The sequence below is a fragment of the Myxine glutinosa genome, chromosome 7, assembly GCF_964187855.1.
Source record: "Myxine glutinosa chromosome 7, kmMyxGlut1.1, whole genome shotgun sequence".
In the NCBI taxonomy this organism is placed as follows: Eukaryota; Metazoa; Chordata; class Myxini; order Myxiniformes; family Myxinidae; genus Myxine; species Myxine glutinosa.
Genome location: NC_136267.1, coordinates 147,251,815 through 147,274,335, shown reverse-complemented (window position 1 = coordinate 147,274,335; position 22,521 = coordinate 147,251,815). Strand labels below are relative to the sequence as shown.

The 22,521-nt window shown below is 51.7% G+C and overlaps 1 protein-coding gene across 3 annotated transcripts in view; it reads left to right on the top strand.

Annotated features, from left to right (window-relative positions):
- Positions 1-3,158: 3,158 nt before the first annotated feature.
- The window catches only part of LOC137415615 (activin receptor type-2A), a 187,618-nt gene continuing 168,255 nt past the window's right edge, over positions 3,159-22,521 (top strand). For all 3 annotated transcript variants that reach the window (XM_078782392.1, XM_078782391.1, XM_078782394.1), the window contains exon 1: positions 3,159-3,290. In XM_078782392.1, the coding sequence (XP_078638518.1) occupies positions 3,224-3,290 (67 nt within the window). In that variant the 5' untranslated portion in view covers positions 3,159-3,223. The remainder of the gene's footprint in view (positions 3,291-22,521) is intronic.

The window sequence follows — 22,521 nt, the reverse complement described above, 5'->3', positions numbered from 1 at the left end:
CTGGTCCACCTCGGTCCACCTTGTCCGGTCCGCCTACGTCCCGCCTCTGATTCACCTTGTCCGGTCCACCTACGTCCCACCTCGGTCCACCTTGTCCGGTCCACCTACGTCCCACCTCAGTCCACCTAGGTCCACCTTGTCCGGTCCACCTACGTCCCACACCTCTGGTCCACCTCGGTCCACCTACGTCCCGCCTCTGGTCCACCTCGGTCCACCTTGTCCGGTCCACCTACGTCCCACCTCTGGTCCACCATGTCCGGTCCGCGTCCGGTCCGATTACGTCCCGCCTCTGGTCCACCTTGGTCCACCTAGGTCCTCCTTGTCCGGTCCGCCTACGTCCCGACTCTGGTCCACCTCGGTCCACCTACGTCCCGCCTCTGGTCCACCTCGGTCCACCTTGTCCGGTCCGCCTACGTCCCGCCTCGGTCCACCTCGGTCCACCTTGTCCGGTCCGCCTACGTCCCGCCTCGGTCCACCTTGTCCAGTCTGCGTCCAGTCCGCCTACATCCCACCTCTGGTCCACCTCGGTCCACCTTGTCCGGTCCGCCTATGTCCCACCTCTGGTCCACTTCGGTCCACCTTGTCTGGTCCACCTACGTCCCGCCTCTGGTCCACCTTGTTAGTGTTACGGAGAACAAGTCCTCAGTCTACGTACATGATGAACACGTAACTCCGGTCCGGTCCGCCTACGTCCCGCCTCTGATTCACCTCAGTCCACCTTGTCCGGTCCACCTACGTCCCACCTCGGTCCACCTTGTCCGGCCCACCTACGTCCCACCTCTGGTCCACCTCAGTCCACCTAGGTCCACCTTGTCCGGTCCGCCTACGTCCCGACTCTGGTCCACCTTGTCCGGTCCACATACGTCCCACACCTCTGGTCCACCTCGGTCCACCTACGTCCCGCCTCTGGTCCACCTCGGTCCACCTTGTCCGGTCCACCTACGTCCCAACTCTGGTCCACCATGTCCGGTCCGCGTCCGGTCCGATTACGTCCCGCCTCTGGTCCACCTTGGTCCACCTAGGTCCTCCTTGTCCGGTCCGCCTACGTCCCGACTCTGGTCCACCTTGTCCGGTCCACCTACGTCCCACACCTCTGGTCCACCTTGTCCGGTCCGCGTCCGGTCCACCTACGTCCCATCTCTAGTCCACCTCGGTCCACCTTGTCTGGTCCGCCTACGTCCCACCTCTGGTCCACTTCCAGTCCACCTTGTCCGGTCCACCTACGTCCCGCCTCTGATCCACTTCCAGTCCACCTTGTCCGGTCCACCTACGTCCCGCCTCTGATCCACTTCCAGTCCACCTTCGGTGGCAGAGATAACAAACTTCCAGGATAATTATTTCAAACGAAGGTGATTGTAACACAATTATAAAGTAAACACATTCTATAGCAAATGGTAAACACTTTACCTTTGTAAATGAACTTGTTTTCTGTGCCCAAGCGGAGGATTAATGATAATTTACATTTTACTTCGACGATCTGGAGCTGGACGATCTTAATTTACTTATTTCATAAAAACAACAACACTGTTATAAACAACTCCACCACCAGAGGGACTCTATCACAAATCAGTGTGAGGACATATATGATGCTTGATGTATCTATTATTATATTCCATGCACTTATGACGGTATTCGCTTCAACCACCACCACCACCCAACTCCAACCAGCACGAGACCCTCACCTCACCCAACCACTACCACCAACCACCCTCACCTCACCCCAATTACGACGTGATCCTCACCTCACCCCAACCACCATTACCTCACCCCCAATCACCATGCTACACTCACCTCACCTCAACCACCACCATGCTATCCTCACCTCACCACTACCACGCTACCCTCACCTCACCCCAACCACCACGCTCTCACCTCACTCCAACCACCACTTCCACCACCCTCACCTCACCCCAACCACCACCTTGCTCACCCCAACCACTACCACCACCCTCACCTCACACCAACCACCGCCCTCACCTCACACCAATCACCACGCTACCCGCACCCCAAACACCACCTTACCTCACTCCCAAACCCCCACCTCACCTCACTCCCAACCCCCCACCTCACCTCACTCCCAACCCCCCACCTCACCTCACTCCCAACTCCCCACCTCACCCCCAAACCCCCACGTCACCTCACCTCACTCCCAAACCCCCACCTCACCTCACTCCAAAAACCCCACCTCACTTCACTCCCAAATCCCCACCTCACCTCACCACACTCCCAAACCCCCACCTCACCTCACCACACTCCCAAACCCCCACCTCACCACACTCCCAAACCCCAACCTTACCTCACTCCCAACCCCCCACCTCACCTCACTCCCAAACCCCCACCTCACCTCACTCCCAAACCCCCACCTCACCTCACTCCCAAACCCCCACCCCACCTCACCTCACTCCCAAACCCCAACCTCATGTCACTCCCAAACCCCCACCTCACCTCACTCCCAACCCCCCACCTCACCCCCAACCCCCCACCTCACTCCCAAACTCCTACCTCACTCCAAAACCCCTACCTCAGCTCACTCCCAAACCCCACCTCACCTCACTCCCAACCCCCCACCTCACTCCCAAACCCCTACCTCACTCCAAAACCCCTACCTCAGCTCACTCCCAAACCCCACCTCACCTCACTCCCAAACCCCCACCTCACCTCACTCCCAAATCCCCACCTCACCTCACTCCCAACCCCCCACCTCACCCCCAACCCCCCACCTCACCTCACTCCCAAACCCCCACCTCACCTCACTCCCAAACCCCCAGCATGCCCATCCTATCCCGATGGCCTTACCCCCAACTCGCACCAGAGCGCCATGATCATGATGCGCCAGATGGCATCGTGTTCCAGCTCTATCTCTATTATTCATCCAATGCTTGTCAGCCATCGTCGCGTAGTTCGCAGCAATCGTCTCAGCTTCTGGTCAGAACGTGTCAGTTAGAGGGTTACACCCCCCATGAGCCCCAATCTTGCTGTGTCTTTGTATTTCATTCGTTTTAGTGTTTGCTTTGGTTTGGACAGTCATTCGGATTACTCTAAAACGGAGAAGAAAGCATTGTCATCGTGATGGCGAAAAACAACAACTTAATGTTCGTCCACTTCCCTCCCCTTGTCTTATGGTCCTCCCCCCTCTCTCAGTTTTCCCCATCCCTCCCCCGATCGTCCTCCCTCCCCCGTTCTCTCCCTCCCTTTCTTTCCCGCCCTGCCCACCATCCGCGCCATGGCGCCGTGCCAGGCGGCAGCTCCGATCCTCGCTGCGCTCTCCGTGCTCGCTGTTCTGCGGACAGGTAAGCTGGCAACTCGCTCGGTACCTTCGGCCTTTTGTTTTTAAAATGTCCCCCTTCCAGCTTGGCCCCTCGCACCGCGTAGCCCCCTTATTGTGCTGCAGTTCGCGCTCACGCTGCGGGGGGATCCTCGTTGTTATTGTTGTCTTTTAAATTGTGCCGTTACGAGGACACCTTCGAGTGCTCTTCTTCCTCACCTTCTTCTTGTTCCTATCGCTTTTGTGTCGTCCCCGATGATCGCCGGTGTTGTCGTGGTGGTGGAGGGGGGTGCGGGACGCCACCAAATCGCGTCGTTCGGGGCACGACCCTCTTCCTTCCATGTCCGTTTTGTTACCTTATGTCCATCCTACGGGAACCCGCGCCGAGCGCACCTTGCACTCGTTTCGCTGAAACTACCTGGTGTTGGCCGGTTAAGGTGACTGCCTTGAGATCTTAGTGTCTTGACTTCGAGCCCCTGTCACGCCGTTGAATTAACACCAGGTGGGTTGACCCAGCTACCTGTCGTCCTCATGAGGTGGGCAAAATGAGTACCAGCTTACTGGTAACAGGGGGCACTGCATCAGCAGCAGAAAATGATGCAACCAGCAGCCACAGGCTGCGCACGAATGACCGATTGTTTGCTTTGTTGCAGGTACTTTTTATTGGAGGAAGTCATTTCACTTGCACATTCAGTCCAATTCACCTGTTTACCTTCATGATGATACTCCATGCCCACATAGCTTCGTCTTTAAAATATCACTTTGTCGATTTTAAACGTTTAAAATCTACAGCGACGAACCCAGAGCACCTTGTTCACGGTGTAACAACTTGGAATGCTGCCTGAAGATTGGAGGTAAATCTCAATCCAGCAATTTTCTTGAGGAATGGCTCAATACGACATCGACAACCGAGGATTGGGACAGCGCTGTTGACATTGGCACAATATTTGGAATTTAATCGCCGGTTGTGAACTGATAACCCTACTACAGCTACCTAGTTAACGGCCCCAATCATTCCTCACCTTCGCTCGGGTTGGAAACTGTAAACTCCGGTGTTTCGCAGGCAGGTTGATTCATCGATGTGTGTCGTCCCTTGGATGGACGTTAACCTGGGCATCGCTTCTGCTGAAATTAGTTGGTGGACGTTGAAGATCCCACAATGTCCTTCTGGAAGAGTAATGGAGCTATCGGGGGCAAACTGAACAAACTACAAATTCCTACCTTAACCTGAGTTGAAAGACACACCTGGTCAGCTGGTTCGTGAAATATTTGGGCCAAGAAGAATGCGGGAAATTGTGGCCATGAAGGAATTGGAAGAATTATTCCCGCTTTGCTGTGGGATTTGTTGGGGAAAGATTTTGGCTGAAGTCTTTCACGAGCCAGAAGGTAGGTGGGAGGACGACGATAACTCGCGTACTCTTCGGAATCGCAAAATACGGCGTGGGGCCTTCAACGTCCACCAACTAATGCTAGCAGACAGGCAGGACACCCTGCTTAATGTCCATCCAAGTGACGGCGCGCTCAGTGTCGCGATGCCCTGACTGCGCGCAACCGACCTGGCAATTTATAGTTGGATCGGGGAATCGAACCCACATTCGACGGGGCAAAGGTAACCTCGGTATGCCATCCTGTTGAAGAAAACCTGCGTTTTTTGTTTTTTATTCCTGTCCCAAAAGTTGTGGTGGCATCATGCGCATGCAGGTTTGTTCAAAGTAGTGGGATCCCAGGTTAAAATTAGCCATTGACTTGTCGGCATGCCTTCGCACTGGAGCCGTAACCCTGCACAACACCGACACTTTCCTCTCCAGGAGCGAGGCGACCGACTCGCCCCTTCATCTGCCTGCTGCTTTTTTTGTACTTGTATTGTGTTTTTTTTGGAGAGGAAATTACCACCACCGTTTATGGTGTTAAAATAAACCATTGTCGGAAGTGTATTTACCTTTGTTCCGTGCGTAGTAACTCAATACAGCAGGAAATATTATCCTTTGTGTTTCCGCTTGTTGATGTGTGTGCTTTCTCTTCCAGGAAAGAAATTGCTTGGTCGGTCCTCGTTGCTTCCATTGAAAACTTTTGACCTCGGAGTTAGATTTTTGAACAGGCGTTTTTGGTAAATGTTGGTTTTCGTGGCAAATGACATCTGAACTTTAAAAGTTGTGGGAATAAAATGGAGAGGCATTGTGCATGACACGAGTTTGCGTGCATAGTTTGAACTTTAGACCCAACGGTGCAAAGTTCGGGATGGAAATTCCTTTGTTAATCGAGCTTTTGATTACGAAGTGAATGGCTTCGTATTGACCACATAACTTCACTTTTCAGGCAATAAGTTGTCCTTGAAACACCGAGTCATCTTGGATGCCTAGCGTTCATCACTTCCCGACTGCTTGATATGCTGAACGATGTGAGTGTTCCACACTTGATCGATCAATATTCCAACGGTCGTCATACTATGGTCTTGTACAAAAGTAAGGATCTGTTTTGAATGAAGTTCGATATTAATCCAATCATTCATTCAGCTGTGTCAATAAAATAGAAGATTTCTTTGAAAAGTCACAGCTGGAGGATATTTTTATAATCAACTGAAGAAGAACAACACCACTCCTTTTGCATCTTTAGATGCAGGGGCGGATCCGTGGGGGGGGGTGGTGCAGGGGGTGCGCACCCCCCCCCCCCCTTCGATCCAGGATGAGGGTGCAGGCGGTGCGAATCTGCTGAACTGTTGGACCAGGGAAGAACACAAGCTACTGCAGAAACTTCCAAGAACGCACGAAATGCCGTTTCTGACGATCAATTTTTTAAAATTTCCTGCGGGAGGATCCCCAGACCCCCCCTTTATCCCCCCCCTCCCCAGCGCTATAGTTTCATGCACCCCACTCCCCCCCCTCCCTCCCCGTCTTTAAATTCCTGGATCCGCCCCTGAGATGCATATAGTTGCCGAAGCAGTTTCCTAGCAATAAGCTATTGGGTACAATCCTGAATGGCTCGTTCATTCTTCCCATTAGGCTGGTACTCATTTTGCTGACCTTAGAAGGATGACTGAGTCCTCTCACCTGGTATTAATTGAACGGCATGACAGGGGCTCAAACTCAGGACCCTAAGCTCTCAAGCCAGCGACCTTAACGGTTTAAAGCCAACACCAGGCTTTGTGATCAACTGAAGCAAGTGTAATTATTTTGCCTGCTGATCCCATCATGTATTCAGCTTGATGGATTCTCTTCCCATTGGGCATGACTGCATTTTCCAGGTTGAATCTAAGAAGCCATATATCTGACAAACTTTGATCAAAATCCTCTTGGAAATTGTGGGTCGTCAGGGGAACAACTTCATCTGTGGGGACTGACTGAGCATGCTACTTTGCGGTACACCACTTGATATGTTTGCTGACATGGATGGAGATCCTTCTACCATGACTCTCTGAAGTCGGTCATCATACTAAAATACGCCATTTGTGTCTGTCTGTCTGATGACCTTTTGACGCCAATACATTCTGTCGTTACTTATCCAATCTCAACCAAACTTGACAGGATGACGAAGGGTTACACAATGAAAGTTGTAGTGCATACAATTTCCCCCCCTTCCCCAAGGGGGTTTTCTCCCCCCCCCCCCAAGCGAGTTTACCCGCCATTGCCGTTCAATGGGGTTGCATGTTGAGGTGTATATAAATGTTAAATTAGCTTTATCGTGGCATATTTCCAAAGAAAAGTTATTGTGCCGTTTTTCCAAAGACGCTTTTAATAACAAAATTAATGATAATCGCATAATGTTAATGTTATTTCAAAACAATATTAATACTAATAATGTCCCACTTCCCAAAGGCGATTTTCCTGCAGTGATGACGTGTATAATAATAACAAAATTAATGATAATCGCATAATGTTAATGTTATTTCAAAACAATATTAATACTAATAATGTCCCACTTCCCCAAGGCGTTTTTCCTGCAGTGATGACGTGTATAAATAGCTTATAGTTATAACAGCGTTTTTCTGTGGGAGCAACGGCTTCTACAGGAAGTAAAAATATTATAAACCACAAACACGTACGCTTAGCTTTTTAAACAGTTGCTTAATGCTCTTTATAACACCAAATGAATAAATTTGGAGGAATCCCGACATCCATGAAGTAAGGTTTACTTACAGAACTGAGCGAAGATCTACTGTACTCTATATAACCCACAAATGTTGGGTTAATAACATGGCCCTTTCTGCCGCTACCGTGGCATTTTTCGTAGGGAACTTTTGAAGCTCGCTCCTGCTGTTTCATACGAAACTGAAAGGGAGAAGCTCATGTTGTGCTCCTTTACCAAGCAGCTAGTTAGCGCTTGCCAAGCCAGCCGTTCCTTAACGGTTTTGAATGGAGTGCTTGCTCAAATGCTTAAACCATTTGGCGATCTATTCACAATAAACTTGGTAAATGAACACACAACCAATGTTCTTGAGACCCGACCACAGATCGACTGTAATATATGTACCCCAAAGAGGAATGACCCTTCCTGCCCCTCCCGGAGTCTGCGGGTGTACTAGTTCATAAAATCCAGCATTCCCGAGAATGAAGAAACCTCTTACTCTGTATACCAATTTGGTTTTCTTTCTTTATTTGTGCTTTAATTAGATCGTATTGAATGCCTTGTAGATTTCCAGGTAGACCACTTCACCACAGTCATGATGCATCGAAAGCTTCTCCGCATGCCTGGTAATTTCCTGTAACAGTAGGAGTGAGCAGGAGTGTCTGGTGAAAACACTAAATAGATTTTAAATCTGGCAGCATATTATTATCGATCAGATGGTCAGCAACATCAATCTCGACTCAGCTTCAAACTGTCATCCCAGTGTTTCACAGGAAGGGTGATTAATTAATGTGTGTCCCATCTCTCGGATGGACGTAAACGCTTCTGGTGCCAATGCTTGGTGGACGTTAAAGATCGCACGGTGTCCTTCACTTAGATTAGGCAAGCTATCATGGCACCCTGGCCAAATTACAAATTTCCTGCCCTAACCTTAATTGAAAGTTAGGTCTTGCAGTTTGTGAAGGGCTTGGGCCAAGTTCGCATCAATGTTGCAGGACAATAGCTCACCGAGTTGGAAATTGTTGAAATGTCCTTTAAGAAACTGATATCACCGATTCGATGGACAAGATCCAGGCCTTCATTGGCAAATACCTTAATATAATTAGAATTGAATACTTCGGCTTTGTCCACCAGTTTGTCCACCAGCTTTGTCCACCATCTATAGATGTCACTCAATTGTTACTATCGCATAAATCGACCCGATTGGTTCCCACAAACTGCATTTTAATGCAGATGATTCCAAAAAGCACTTGGAATTTTCTTGGAAATCTGATCGTAATAGCTGCTCGGAAGTCCTGCTTCCCTGTGGCATCTTGCTGTGAATTAAATTGTGCATTTCCTTGAATGTTGTGAAATCTCCAGGTCCGCCGGTAAATGAACGTGTCCGTGTTTTACGTTTATGAGAGATGAAACATTTCTGCTCAGATGTTGTCTACGTTGGTTTAGATTTATTGCTCTTTCTTCATCCGATGGACATGCTTTTCCATTTCCGGGACATCCTTATCTGCTTGTATAAGTTGTATTGTATTGCTTTGAGAATGCATGCAGTTTGTTTGTTAAACCACAAAAATATCTGATTCTAGAAGATTTTATGTACAGCTTAAAGTTGCATGTAAAAGGTGTGTGTGTGTGTGTGTGTGTAATACGTACAAGTGTTCGAAAATGTTCGGGGTTTTAAAAAGTGCGCCCTCTTTGTCGTGAAACCGGGAGCTTTGTTCAAATCGCCAGGGATATCAATCATGAATAACCCATTATGTGCCGCTTGATGAATCTGTAGTTTATTCATCTGTCGACATGCTAATGTATCAATCACAGCTTTCTTCTTTGTTTGTATAAAGCAAGGTGAGCCAACAGGCTACCACCTTGTTGCCAAGCTGGAGCTTTTCTGTTTTTATGTCGTAAATGTTTTGTTGAATGACAGCAGGTGTTTTTAGTGTGTCCTATAGGTTTTATAATGCGTTGTACCATATAAACACTACTACAATGGTTTAGCTTTACTTTTTATGCCAATCCAATGGAAGTCATGACAGCGGGTTTGAATATATATATATATATAAACGAGCCGAAAGCACCCGGCATTGCCCAGGTTCTTTTTGAATGAATTTACCACTATAATTCAGCTTTTACTCACGGCCGTAGAAGATTGACTACTATAATTCAGCTCAGCTTTTAATTGCAAAATGGGCCCAGCCCGGCCGAAGCGGCCTTGACCGGCCTCGCCACCTAGCCTATAACCTTCCCGGGGCCCGTCCCGGCATTTTTAGTTATTTTTGAATGAATTTACTACTATAAGTCAGCTTTTACTCATGGCTGTAGAAGATTGACTACTATAATTCAGCTCAGCTTTTAATTGCGAAATGGGCCCAGCCCGGCCGAAGCGGCCTTGACCGGCCTCGCCACCTAGCCTATAACCTCCCCGGGGCCCGTCCCAACATTTTTTGTTTTAGAGGTTTCCTCCTATCTTTTACTGTTCAGGAGATTAGCATGTGCAGACAAACAAACAAACAAAAACTTTCTTTTATATATGTAATAATATATACGTCACATACCCGTGTAACACGTCACGTGTTGGAATTTGCAGTTTTGACACGCGTGTCCAATGTCCATGTACCCGTAAAAAATAAATATATATATATATTGTTACAGATCGCGGTTTAGATGTTACGATGGGCCGAGCGGATGGTCCAACCGCGACCTAACAGGATCCCCAATTGGCCCGATTCCACCCGACGTTGACCAGATCGCCCCACAGATATTCAATCGGGAAACCTCTAAAGCGACCGAAAGAGAAGGAAAAGAGAAGAAGACAGAGTACGGAGGAAGAACAGATTTATTATACACACACAAGCAAAAAGAAAGAGCGACCAAAATTATTTACAGCAATGGAGGGAAGAAGCAGTCACACAGTGCATCGTTAGCTTAAACTATTCAATTTACTTAACCCCAGGTCAACGATTAGGACAGACGACGTTCACACTTACACGGGGGATATTGCAGGCAGGTATGGCTTGAGGTGGATTGCTGGAGAGGGAGGCAGGGTCGGAGGCAGCAGCTCTCAATTCCTCGCGTTTTTTGGCGGGAAAACCCTCCGTCGCGTATCCGCTGCCGATGCTCTAGACGTCACACGCTGGCTCGGTCACACCTGCTCCTCTCCTTCTGGTGGAGCCGTCTCCCTCCTCTCAGCGCGTCTCTCCAAAGCTGGTTTCCTCTCCGAGTACCTCTCCTCTTTGGCTTGGAGAGTCTCGCATCTCACCGCTCACAGCTCCTCTCGTATGTCACCTCTTCGCTCATCTCCTAAAGCAGTCCCTTCCAGTCGCTTTTATTACTCCGGGCGGAATGAAGCCGCCGGCTGCGAGGGCACGCCTACCGGGTCGCTAACCGCGGTGCTGGTTGGCTGTTAGGGCTGTCCGATTTCCTCCTTCGATCATGACGACGTGCCACGCCTGTGAGTTGGCGGCTCCTACCCCCCCTCTTCTCCGAGATGAGCACATGGGCAATGGCGGCTTGCGGGATTGAACACCACTCGCACCGCTTTTGAAAGGAACTTTGGAGAGCGGAGATGATTGGGGAAATTGAAAGGGCCTACGCTTATTTCGTTTGATACAATGCAGAGTCAATCTAGTGGGAAACACATATTTAGCCTACATGGAATAAGGAAATACACTATTTAAAAAGATATATCGTGGCCTGTGTGTAAGTTTCATGGAATTAACTAGGAGGACGGCTGCGACCATTATTTACATTACGAGGGTGTTACACACAACAAAACCATACTTTTCACATTCGTTACACTTCCTCCAAAATTGTTACACTTCTCAAAAACCGTTACACTTCTCAAATTCGTTACACTTCTCAAAACCGTTACAATATATATAATCACAAACACTCCCGAGAGTTATCCAAATCCACCGTAGTTGGATTTATTGACATCCGCTCTCAAGTTATAACACCACAAACAAAAACACAGACAGACACCGCTCCTTTTATAATATGTATGTATATATATATATTGTTGCGAATATGGAATTTGGCCTCCATATCCGCTTGTAAATATTCCCCTATTTCCCCAATACTCCCCAACTATCCCCAATCCCCCATTCCCTAGTCCCATTGCCTGTAAATAACACTCTGTAGAACCGACCTTCCCCTTTTTCCCCCATTAAATGTCGTGCCCAGGTCCACCGCATCACACGTAGACAACTTTCGGACATCTTGCTAGTTATTCTTAGTCTATGTCAGTTAAGGACTCGTTTCCATTAATTATGACTCTTCGTTGCACCAGAATGTGATTATATGGCACCAGTAGTGAGTTTAGGACCTTTCCCATACCTCCTTCCATCTTCTTCCCCAAACAACAATAACAACAACAACTACAGCTACAACAACAACTACAACCACGGCGCGCGGGGGGAGTGTGCGTCCTCCCACCAGCTCGGTTAGCCGCCATGACCATGCGCTCCACGGGGTTACCACGAAGGGGCTGGCTGTCAGCTCCTCGTCAAGGGCGGAGCCTGGCGCCCCCCCGCACGCACCCAATGAGAAGCAACGTGCCGATTCCACGGGGCGGAGCTAACGAGCCGAGGGCGTGTCACTCCCCGCCGGATATACGAAGCGACTCACCGGATGTGAGGTCAGATGCGCCCCCAGCTTGAAGAAGAGCAAGTCACTACCTCGAGCGCTGTGAGACCTCCCGCATCTCTGGACCGGACCGAGTCGATTCTGTCCCTGAGCCCAGGTGCACCTGGAGCCATCGATCCTGCCTTTCCTAGCCATCAATCCCCGTGTGAGTCAGCCTTTTGTCCCGTTTATCTGTCGTCTGTTGGGGTTAATATAAGATTGTGTCTAAGTGCTTGTCTTTCTATGCTGTACCTCTCGTCCCTGTAATCTGACCTTCCGAACGAATATAATCTCCTCCGGAGGTCTTGAGAACTGAACCCTTGGTGTCGTGTCATTTTAATCCCAGCTGTTGTGTCCTTTTCCTTCATTGATCTAGTGTAGCGCGATTTAGTCAACGTTCGAGCATAATCGGGTAATTTGTGCAGACGTGGTCATACCAAACCGCTCGGTAAATAACATCTAAGCCACGTCTGTAACATTTGGTGTCGAGGAGTGGGATTCGGACCCGGGACTAAATTTATTAGGCCCAAATTTGTAGTAGAGTCGATTCGGAGCGCGTTTCCCGCGCGAAATTATAACGGCGAAATTTGAATTTGTTATACGGAAATAAAAACCCGAATTTTGAAAGTCGCGCTATGGCAGACCAAGTCGGCTGGGGTCCGGTAGTGGAGAGTGAGGCAGGGTCGGTCCAGGACCAAATTGAGGGACAAGAGGAGAGCGAAGCAGTGAGGGTAGCAGATTCGCAAAATAGCGTCGTCACGCACGGTGGGGCGGGCGCGCGAAATGGCGCCTCGCAGATGGCCACGGCGTCCACGCCCGCGACCGTGGTAGCGCCCCTGGTGGATCCGAACCTTTTCATGTTGCAAATGAGGGCCCTTATGGAACGAATGGGAGACCAAATTGTGGGAATGAGGGCTGATAGTGAGCGATTGGGGAACCGGATGGATGCTCAGAGTGAGCAATTGGGGGTAATGGGAAACCAAATGGGGGTAATGAGGGACGAAGCGAGGGGTACCGGTGAGGGATTAGACAATAATTTTAAGGGATTAGACAATAATTTTAAGGGATTAGACAAGAAATTTGGGAAATTAGACGATAGATTAGGGGAAATACAGGAGGGGTTAATGGGGGTAGAAAATAGAATGGCTGCCCAGGAGAATCAGATAGAGGGAGTGAAAAATGGGTTAGAGGGGTTAGAAAACAGGATGGAAGGCAAATTGAGGGACATGAGGGACCAAGCGGAAAGGGAAGTTAACCAAATGGGGCAGCAGATAGAGGGGGTCAGAATGGGGGTAGAAACCAAACTGGATGCTCACAGGGAGGAAATGGAGCAGATGAGGGTGGCATCTGGGCAGGAGATGCAAGTGATGGGAGAGGAGATCAGAAGAGGAGTGAGTGAGGAGGTCGGAGGAGTGCGCGAGGAGGTGAGGCACTGTAAGGAGCGCATGGAGAAGGAGGTGAGAAAGGGGACTGTAAAATTGCAAGGGGGTATAGAGGAGTTGACGCTGGGAGTAGAACAACTGACAGTGGGACAAAAGGAGTTGGGGGACCAGGTAAAGAAGAACACAGCAGTAATAGAGGGTTTAAAATCGACACAGAAGGAGATGAAAAAGGACGTAGGGGTAATTAAAAAAGAGTGTCAGACGGTACATGAGGACCTGACGAGGAAAATGGACAAGGTGGTAGAGGTGATGGAGGTTAAAGAGCGGGAGGTGCGGGAGCACATAGAAAAAAATTAAGTGGAGTTAGAGGAAGAACTTAAAGGGGCGCACGAAGAGATGAAGGAGGTGAAGCAGAAATTAGAAGAAGTGGAAGAAAGGATGAGCGAAATTAAGAAGCGACGGAGAGAGGATAAGAAAGAGATAAAGGAGGAAGTAAAAGAATTGGTCCAAAGTCTGTGTTCGGATCGTGATGATGTGCTCATTAACCGGATGAGGGATTCGCAGGTGATGGAGGAGAAGCGAAGAGAAAGAGGACCCGGTGTAGGTGGTGACCAATATGGTCGGGCGTATGATGCGCCAGGTGATTTAATAAGCTTGGGGGTCGAGATAGACCCGGATGTTCGTGAGAGGCCACGAGTGAGGTGTATGGCTGGTCCGGAGGGTATGGAACGAGAGGTGCGAGGTGTGGGTGAGCAAGGTTGTGGTGGTATGGAATGGGTAGCGGGTTGCGGAGGTGTGACCCATGCATCGACACCAACAGGGGTAGTTGTTGGAGGGACCGGGGAGGCACGAGAGCCCCTTGGGGGTAATGTACTGTGGGGGCCCGGCCGGTTCGGCCCCGCGCTGACCCCGCAAGGGGCGACGCACGGGGTCCGGCCGGCGGGCAACGACTCGCATACGAGGTGGTCCCACAAGGTCCCACTCGCGCCGTATGACGGCAAGAGTGATCTACGCGCGTACCTGGCGCAGTTCGACTGTGTGTGTAAGGGTAACGGTTGGGGTGAGGACGAAGGTGGAGTACACCTGGTGGCCGCATTGCGCGGCGCGGCGGCGGAGGTGCTGACGGCATTACCAGCGGGTGCTCTCACCCTGCCAGCCCTCCGCGACGCCCTAATTAATCGATTTGGCATAGAACAGCAGAGCGAGCTTGTTAAAGCTCAGCTCGCGCTGCGAAAGCGCAAGCCCCAGGAAGCCATCGGGGAACTTGCCCACGACATTCGCCGCGCAGTGGGGATCGCACATGCTAGCATGGCAGCGGATTCCCGGGAAAGCCTGGCGCTGGACCATTTTATCCAGGCCCTCCCGGATATTGAGCTCCGGCAACAGCTCGCCATGTGGCGCCCGCAGACTCTGAGCCAGGCGGCTGACGCTGCGGCCCGTTGGGAAGCAGCGAGGCCCCTGGCCCGGGGGGGCGAGCGTCTCGCAATGGCGGTCCGCCAGGTGGGACCCCCGATGGAGGGCGGACCCCTTAGGGGGCCCGCCCCCTACGTGGGTCCTGACCTGGCGGGCATGGTCCGGAGGCTGGTGGACCAGCGCCTGGCGGGACCTGGACCATGGCAGGCGGCCCCGGAGGTGGCCCGCGGTGGACCACGAGCGGGTAATCCAATTCGGACCTACAGGGGGGGGAATTTGGAATTCCGGAGACAAGCACCTTACCAGGTGAGGTGCTACACTTGCAACCGTCTGGGTCACCTGGCGCGGCACTGTCGAGCCATGCGCCGGGATGATCCCCGGCGGTTGAGGTCCTCAACTCCGCCCAGGGGGGAGCGGGTTAGCCGACCCCAGACACCCCCCCGCCAGACTCCGGGAAACTAGAAGGTGTCGGGCACGTAGGGCGGTGTTCGGCAGAAGAGGATGGAGGAGAGCCCTCATTGACGCGACAGGTCATTTATTGTGGCCAAATTGGAACCGGTAGCCTGACAATTCGATGCAAAATTGCCGGCGTGGGGGTAGACGCCGTAGTGGACACAGGAGCTAGCACCACGATCATCAGCCCTGTGGTCCTTGATTCGAGCGCAGGTGGCTGGGATAAGATCCAGCGCCTGCAAAATTATAGTTTGCAGCTTGCTACCGGGGTAACGGCCCCGATCATAGGGCGTGGTTCTGTGACCCTCAAGTTAGGGTCGGTAAGGAGGGAGATAGATGTTTGGGTGGCGGAGGTGTGCGACCCATGTTTAATAGGGTTGGACCTGTTGACTGCCAGCGGCTGTAAAATCGACTTGTGCCGGGGGATCCTGCAAGTGGGAGTAGAAGAGCTGCCGTTAGGGGGAGTGAGCACGGCCGAGAGGGCGGAGCTGGAGGCTTCCGAGGCCGTGACCATCCCCCCAAGGGCCGAGGCGATAGTGCCGGCCCGGTGGGCAGCTCGCCCAACATGGCAGGAGTCCTGCGGCCTGGTCGAACCGGTGGCAGCGCAGTCCATACCGGGTTTAATCGTGGGCCGCACCCTTGTAAAAACGGACGGACCGGTAGTGGCCGTCCGAGTAATAAATATAAGTACAGAACCACGCACTATAGTAAGGGGCACGAGGGTAGCTGGCTGCACCCCAGTTGAGGAAGTCGCGACAGTGAGGGGCGAGAACGTCCAGCCGAGCCGACCCCGGGGGGAGCCTTCAATAACAAGTAGGAATTGGCCCGATCCCATTTGCGAGATGGTAAATCGTAGTAGCGTAGAGTTGGGAGGTACCCAGAGGGAGGCCTTACACAAACTGGTTGGGTCCCATTTGGACCTCTTCTCCCTGTCCACCGAGGATATTGGACGTACGGGCCTGGTGAAACATCAGATCCACACCGGTGAGGCCCGGCCTATTCGTCAGGCCGCCCGACGGCTCCCTTGGAGCAAGAGGGCGGAAGCTGACGAGCAGGTTGAAAAAATGCTCGACGCAGGCGTGATCGAGCCCTCGGGAAGTCCTTGGATGTCACCTGTTGTGCTGGTCAAAAAGAAGGATGGGACCACGCGGTTCTGCGTGGACTATCGCCAGCTAAACAACGTGACACTCAAGGACTCATATCCCCTGCCAAGGATTGATGACACCCTCGATGCCGTTGCGGGCTCAAATTGGTTCTCGACTTTGGACCTCAAGAGTGGGTATTGGCAGGTGGAAATGGATAGGGCAGGGAAGGAGAAAACGGCATTTTCCACAGGTAAGGGACTGTATCAGTTTACTGTGATGCCGTTTGGTTTGTGTAACGCCCCCGCCACCTTTGAAAGATTGATGGAGCATGTACTAGGCGGCATGCCATGGCAGTCATGCCTGGTGTACCTGGATGACGTCCTGGTACATGCCCAAACGTTCCCCCAGGCAGTAGCTAATTTGGACCAGGTGTTCGGGTGCCTCAGACAGGCAGGGTTGAAGCTGAACCCGAGTAAGTGCACTTTGTTTGCAAGAGAGGTGGCCTATCTAGGTCACGTGATCGGCCGCGAGGGGGTAAAAACGGACCCAGACAAAATTAAAGCGGTAGAGGAGTGGCCCGCACCACGTACCATCAAGGAGGTGCGGGGATTTTTGGGACTCTGCTCCTACTACCGGCGCTTTGTGGCGAAATTTGCGGAGTTGGCCCGTCCCCTCCACCGGCTTACGGAGAAGGGGACGCGATTTAATTGGACACGGGAGTGCCACGAGGCCTTCCAAAAATTGAAGGGGTGTCTAACATCCGCACCCCTTCTAGCTTACCCCACTAGCAACGGGGCATTTACCCTGGACACGGATGCGAGCCAGGAAGGATTGGGCGCAGTTTTGTCTCAGACACAGGAGGGCGTGGAGAGAGTGATTGGTTATTATAGTCGGGCCTTAAGTAGGCCCGAGAGAAATTATTGCGTCACTCGCAAAGAGTTATTGGCTATGCTGGCTGCCATGAACCATTTCCACCCGTACTTGTACGGGCGGAAATTTTTGGTTAGAACTGACCATTCCTCCTTGCAATGGCTCCTTCGGTTCAAGGAACCAGAGGGCCAAATTGCAAGGTGGTTGGAAAAGTTGCAGCAGTACAATTTTGATGTGGCCCATAGGGCCGGGAAGGCCCATGGTAATGCGGACGCACTCTCTCGGCGTCCTTGTCTGGGGGAAAACTGCAAATTTTGTGCGAGACACGAGGAGAGGGAACAATTGGGCGATTCGGACCCGACCCTCGTTGTCCGGGCAACCCGGGTGAGAGGGCCAATTTTGCCACTAACCGCAGATGAGGAATTCGGAACTTTGGCATGGAGCACGGCCCAGCAGGAGGATCCTGTCCTGGGGCCAGTGTTCAATTGGGTCAAATTGGGGCAAAGACCAAAGGGGGAAGAGGTCACCCCCCTCGGGGCGCAAACAAAGGCATATTGGGCTCAGTGGAAAACTCTGGAATTGAAGGATAACATCTTATATCGCAAGTGGGTGGAGGTTCCCTCTGATAGAACTTCCTGGCTGGTGGTAGTCCCAAACAAATTTAAGACCGACATATTGCAACAGGTGCATGGTACCCGCCCCGGCGGCCATTTGGGCAGGACAAAGACAACATCGCGGGTACGCCGGAGGTTTTATTGGGTGAATATGGGGCGCGACATACAGGACTGGTGTCGGAGATGCGACGCCTGTACTGCCAAAAAGGGACCAGCACGGAGGATGAGGGCCCCCCTTCAATTACACCAGGTGGGGGCCCCCCTAGAGCGGGTGGCCATGGATATCCTAGGCCCACTACCCCGCACCCGCCTAGGTAATAAGTACATCCTCGTTGTGATGGACTACTTCACCAAGTGGCCGGAGGCCTACGCCCTCCCCAACCAAGAAGCAGGGGTGGTAGCGCAGGCCTTCGTGGAAGGATTTGTGTGCCGGCATGGGATTCCACAGGAGTTGCACACCGACCAGGGACGAAATTTTGAGAGCAAATTGCTAAAAGATGTGTGCAGTCTCCTGTCAATTCGGAAAACCAGAACAACGCCTTTAAGACATCAATCTGACGGGATGGTGGAAAGATTCAACCGAACTTTAATCCAACAACTGGCACTGTTCACCGCCACCCGTCAGGATGACTGGGACGAACATCTCCCTTATTTGCTTATGGCCTACCGAACCAGCCAGCACGGGGCCACCGCATGCAGTCCAGCGTTGCTTATGTATGGGCGGGAGTTACGGGCTCCCGCCGACTTGCTATGCGGTCCCGTGCCAGACACAGTGGTTAACCCGCCGAGGGAGGGGTACGCACGTCACCTAGAGGAAGGCATGGAGCTAGTCCATGCCTTCGCCCGCCGCCAACTCCATCTGGCGGGGGAGAAGATGAAGCGCAGGTACGACGACCGGAGCCAGGGGAGTCAATACGCTCCGGGGATGAAGATTTGGTTCTTTAATCCCCGGAGGCGGAAGGGAAGGTGCCCAAAGCTCACCTCCCCCTGGCAAGGCCCGGGAGTCGTCCTGTCGCAAATCTGTGACGTGGTCATTAAGATCAAAATGGGACCACGAGCCCTCCCTCGGATCGTCCACGCCGACCGGATAAGACCTTACACCGGCGAGCAGGCGCCCCCGTGGATTGCCTCGGCTTTAGATGCCGAGGCGGGACCCAGTACCTCTGAATAAGGGGGGCTTATTAGTGCCAGAGGACTGGGGGATTGAGGAGCGATAGGCCCGGTGGGTAAGGGTGGCATCCTTGCCCCCCTTCCCGTGGGGGCAAAGGAGCTATAGTTTATGGGGTGTATGGCAGTGAAAACTAGCCCGGGTGGGTTAGGTTATATTGTAGGGATCTAGAAAGATGACATTAGGTGACGTTAAGGTTAGTTAGTGACTGATACCTGTAGTGGGGACGCAGGTAGATTAGTATGGATGATAATGACGAGGGAGCGCAATAGTTTAAAGGGACGACTGGGAAGCGCAAGTTTCAGAGGGGAGTAGTTAGCTGAGATGATGCCGTGTGGTTGAGAGTTGAACAGGTGTGATTGCACAGGTGTGCAACTGGACAGGTGTGTGGAGCAGTGTGTGAGTAATGAGTGTTGTGGATCAGCGCGAATGCGCTTGGGGAGAGAAGGGTGCAGGTGGCACCAGGTGTGAGAGCACAGGTGTGCAAGTACAGGTGTGTGGAGAGAGTTGGAGTAAGTGGTACGGAGTGGTGTGCATGGTGCGAAGGTGTGGATGGGGGAAGAGTGGACCCCTTTCACGGATACCCGGGGCGGGTAGTGTAAGTGTTAGGTAGAGGGTATAGGTAAATTGTGGTTGGATATTGGCATTTGTGGTGCGGTTGCAGAATGGTGTTGTGGATGGGTGCATTAGTGTTGTGGAAATGGCTGGGCGTGTAGCCTGTTAGTGTGTGTAGTTGGTTGGGCACTCCACCACTGTGAGGATGTCGGCCAGGTGAGGCCGCAGGTGGGCTCTGGGAGCCGGTAGTTGTGAGTGGGTGCCTGAGGATCCCGGGTGTGGATCGGGCAGCCCAGTGCCAGAGAGGGCACCGAGTGGGGAGAGCGCCAGAGGGCCTTCCCCAGGTAGTTAGGTTAGGGTAAGGAGCAGGTAATCTCGGAGGCAACTGCAGTGGTGGGGGTGTGCAGGTGGGTAGACCCGCTGGGAGAGGTACACGCCGCAGCCCAGAAATTGTGCGAAGGCACCGGGAGATGAATCGGGGGAGTGAGACCCCAAATTGAAGAGCACCACAGTTTGGTCAATGGGAATTGGTTCTTAGAACCCATAGTGTAAGAGGGCCAATGGTTTGGCCGGAGAAAGACCCCGGGTAGTGTAAAGTTGTTAAAGTCATTTAGGAAATAGTTAGGATTGATGAACCTGTCGCACCATACGCAGCCACTTACCTGAGGTGATGATGATGACTCCACACCTGTGTTTTCTTTGTTTTGTGTAGCAGGAGATGAGGATTGCTGTTAGATTGGTGAGACGCATCACGACGTGGATGAGACATTGGGGTGATTCCATCTCTCCCTCCCTAGGAGGGACTGATGATGAATTGGTGATAGCAAATTATGATGTTGGATTGGAGATGGCAAATTTTGATGAGAGTTGAAAATGGCAAATTTGATTGGTTAGGAGGGAGAGAAGACGAATTTGGTTTATGGGAGGAACGGGGAAGACAGTAGGGATGTTTGTTGATTTGTAAAGTAGATGTTTATGGGTAGTGTTGTGTTGTGTGGATACAGTAAGGGGTAAGGGAGGGGCCATGTAGGTTACCTGGTGGGGGGGGGGGGGGAGCGTACGGTAGGAACGTACCTGTCTCACCTGGTTCCCATGTGCCCCCAGTGTGCATTACCTTGCATTGCGTGCACTTTTGCGCCCTTACCACCTTACTCACTTGTCTGCTTCTTTTGTCTCCCACCTCCGAGGATCTGGCTTTGGGGTAGAGAGAGAGGAGAGAGAGGTGCTGGCTTCGCAGTTGTGGGCCTGCACTTTCGCTGTTTGCTGCTTGGATCGATACACCATATGGACCGCAATGTTTGTGGCCACCCACCATGGGCCGCAGTTCTTATGCGGCCAAGCACCACCCATGGATGGACCTATGGGTCAACGTGGCACCTATGCCATACAAGGTGAACCACTAACAGTTGGCCCCCTGACGGCCACAATAGAGAAATGGACGCGGTTGGCGCCTTTCTTTATTTTTGAAAGAAGTAAGAAGGGCAAGTGCACCACACGAAGGCAAGACCAGCGGCAGAACATCGGCCGGCTGCGACACCACCGGTGATTTATAAACATTTTATTGGTGCACCGGATGGTGTTGACTGTGTGATGGGGTGGTGCTTTTGATGCTTGGAAGGGGTGCTCTGCACGTTATTAAAGGCCGTAAGGCCACAGAGCACTCGTGGGTTGGTGTATCGATGCTGGCATGCGTGCTCTCTCTCTATGCATAACATCGGCATGTGTTCCTCCAAAAACAGGTACTGGATCGTAGTGTAAATAGCAGCGTAGTCTTGTGTAAATAATGCTCCCTACCGGCTGTATGTTTAGTTTGAGGATTCTTTCCGCAATTCGGTTATCCTGTGGGTGTGTTTCTGTGAGGAGAAGGGTGCAACGTCGCAGGGGGACATATTTACTCATTTGTGAACATCTGTAAAACTGTCGCACTCAGGGTAGAGTTAATAGTAGAGGGAACTACATCTGAGTGCCACACTAAAATAGGTAAAAATTTATCGGGTCGGGACGCCCCGAGGGTAGAGAAGGGTGCAATGTTGCGAATATGGAATTTGGCCTCCATATCCGCTTGTAAATATTCCCCTATTTCCCCAATACTCCCCAACTATCCCCAATCCCCCATTCCCTAGTCCCATTGCCTGTAAATAACACTCTGTAGAACCGACCTTCCCCTTTTTCCCCCATTAAATGTCGTGCCCAGGTCCACCGCATCACACGTAGACAACTTTCGGACATCTTGCTAGTTATTCTTAGTCTATGTCAGTTAAGGACTCGTTTCCATTAATTATGACTCTTCGTTGCACCAGAATGTGATTATATGGCACCAGTAGTGAGTTTAGGACCTTTCCCATACCTCCTTCCATCTTCTTCCCCAAACAACAATAACAACAACAACTACAGCTACAACAACAACTACAACCACGGCGCGCGGGGGGAGTGTGCGTCCTCCCACCAGCTCGGTTAGCCGCCATGACCATGCGCTCCACGGGGTTACCACGAAGGGGCTGGCTGTCAGCTCCTCGTCAAGGGCGGAGCCTGGCGCCCCCCCGCACGCACCCAATGAGAAGCAACGTGCCAATTCCACGGGGCGGAGCTAACGAGCCGAGGGCGTGTCACTCCCCGCCGGATATACGAAGCGACTCACCGGATGTGAGGTCAGATGCGCCCCCAGCTTGAAGAAGAGCAAGTCACTACCTCGAGCGCTGTGAGACCTCCCGCATCTCTGGACCGGACCGAGTCGATTCTGTCCCTGAGCCCAGGTGCACCTGGAGCCATCGATCCTGCCTTTCCTAGCCATCAATCCCCGTGTGAGTCAGCCTTTTGTCCCGTTTATCTGTCGTCTGTTGGGGTTAATATAAGATTGTGTCTAAGTGCTTGTCTTTCTATGCTGTACCTCTCGTCCCTGTAATCTGACCTTCCGAACGAATATAATCTCCTCCGGAGGTCTTGAGAACTGAACCCTTGGTGTCGTGTCATTTTAATCCCAGCTGTTGTGTCCTTTTCCTTCATTGATCTAGTGTAGCGCGATTTAGTCAACGTTCGA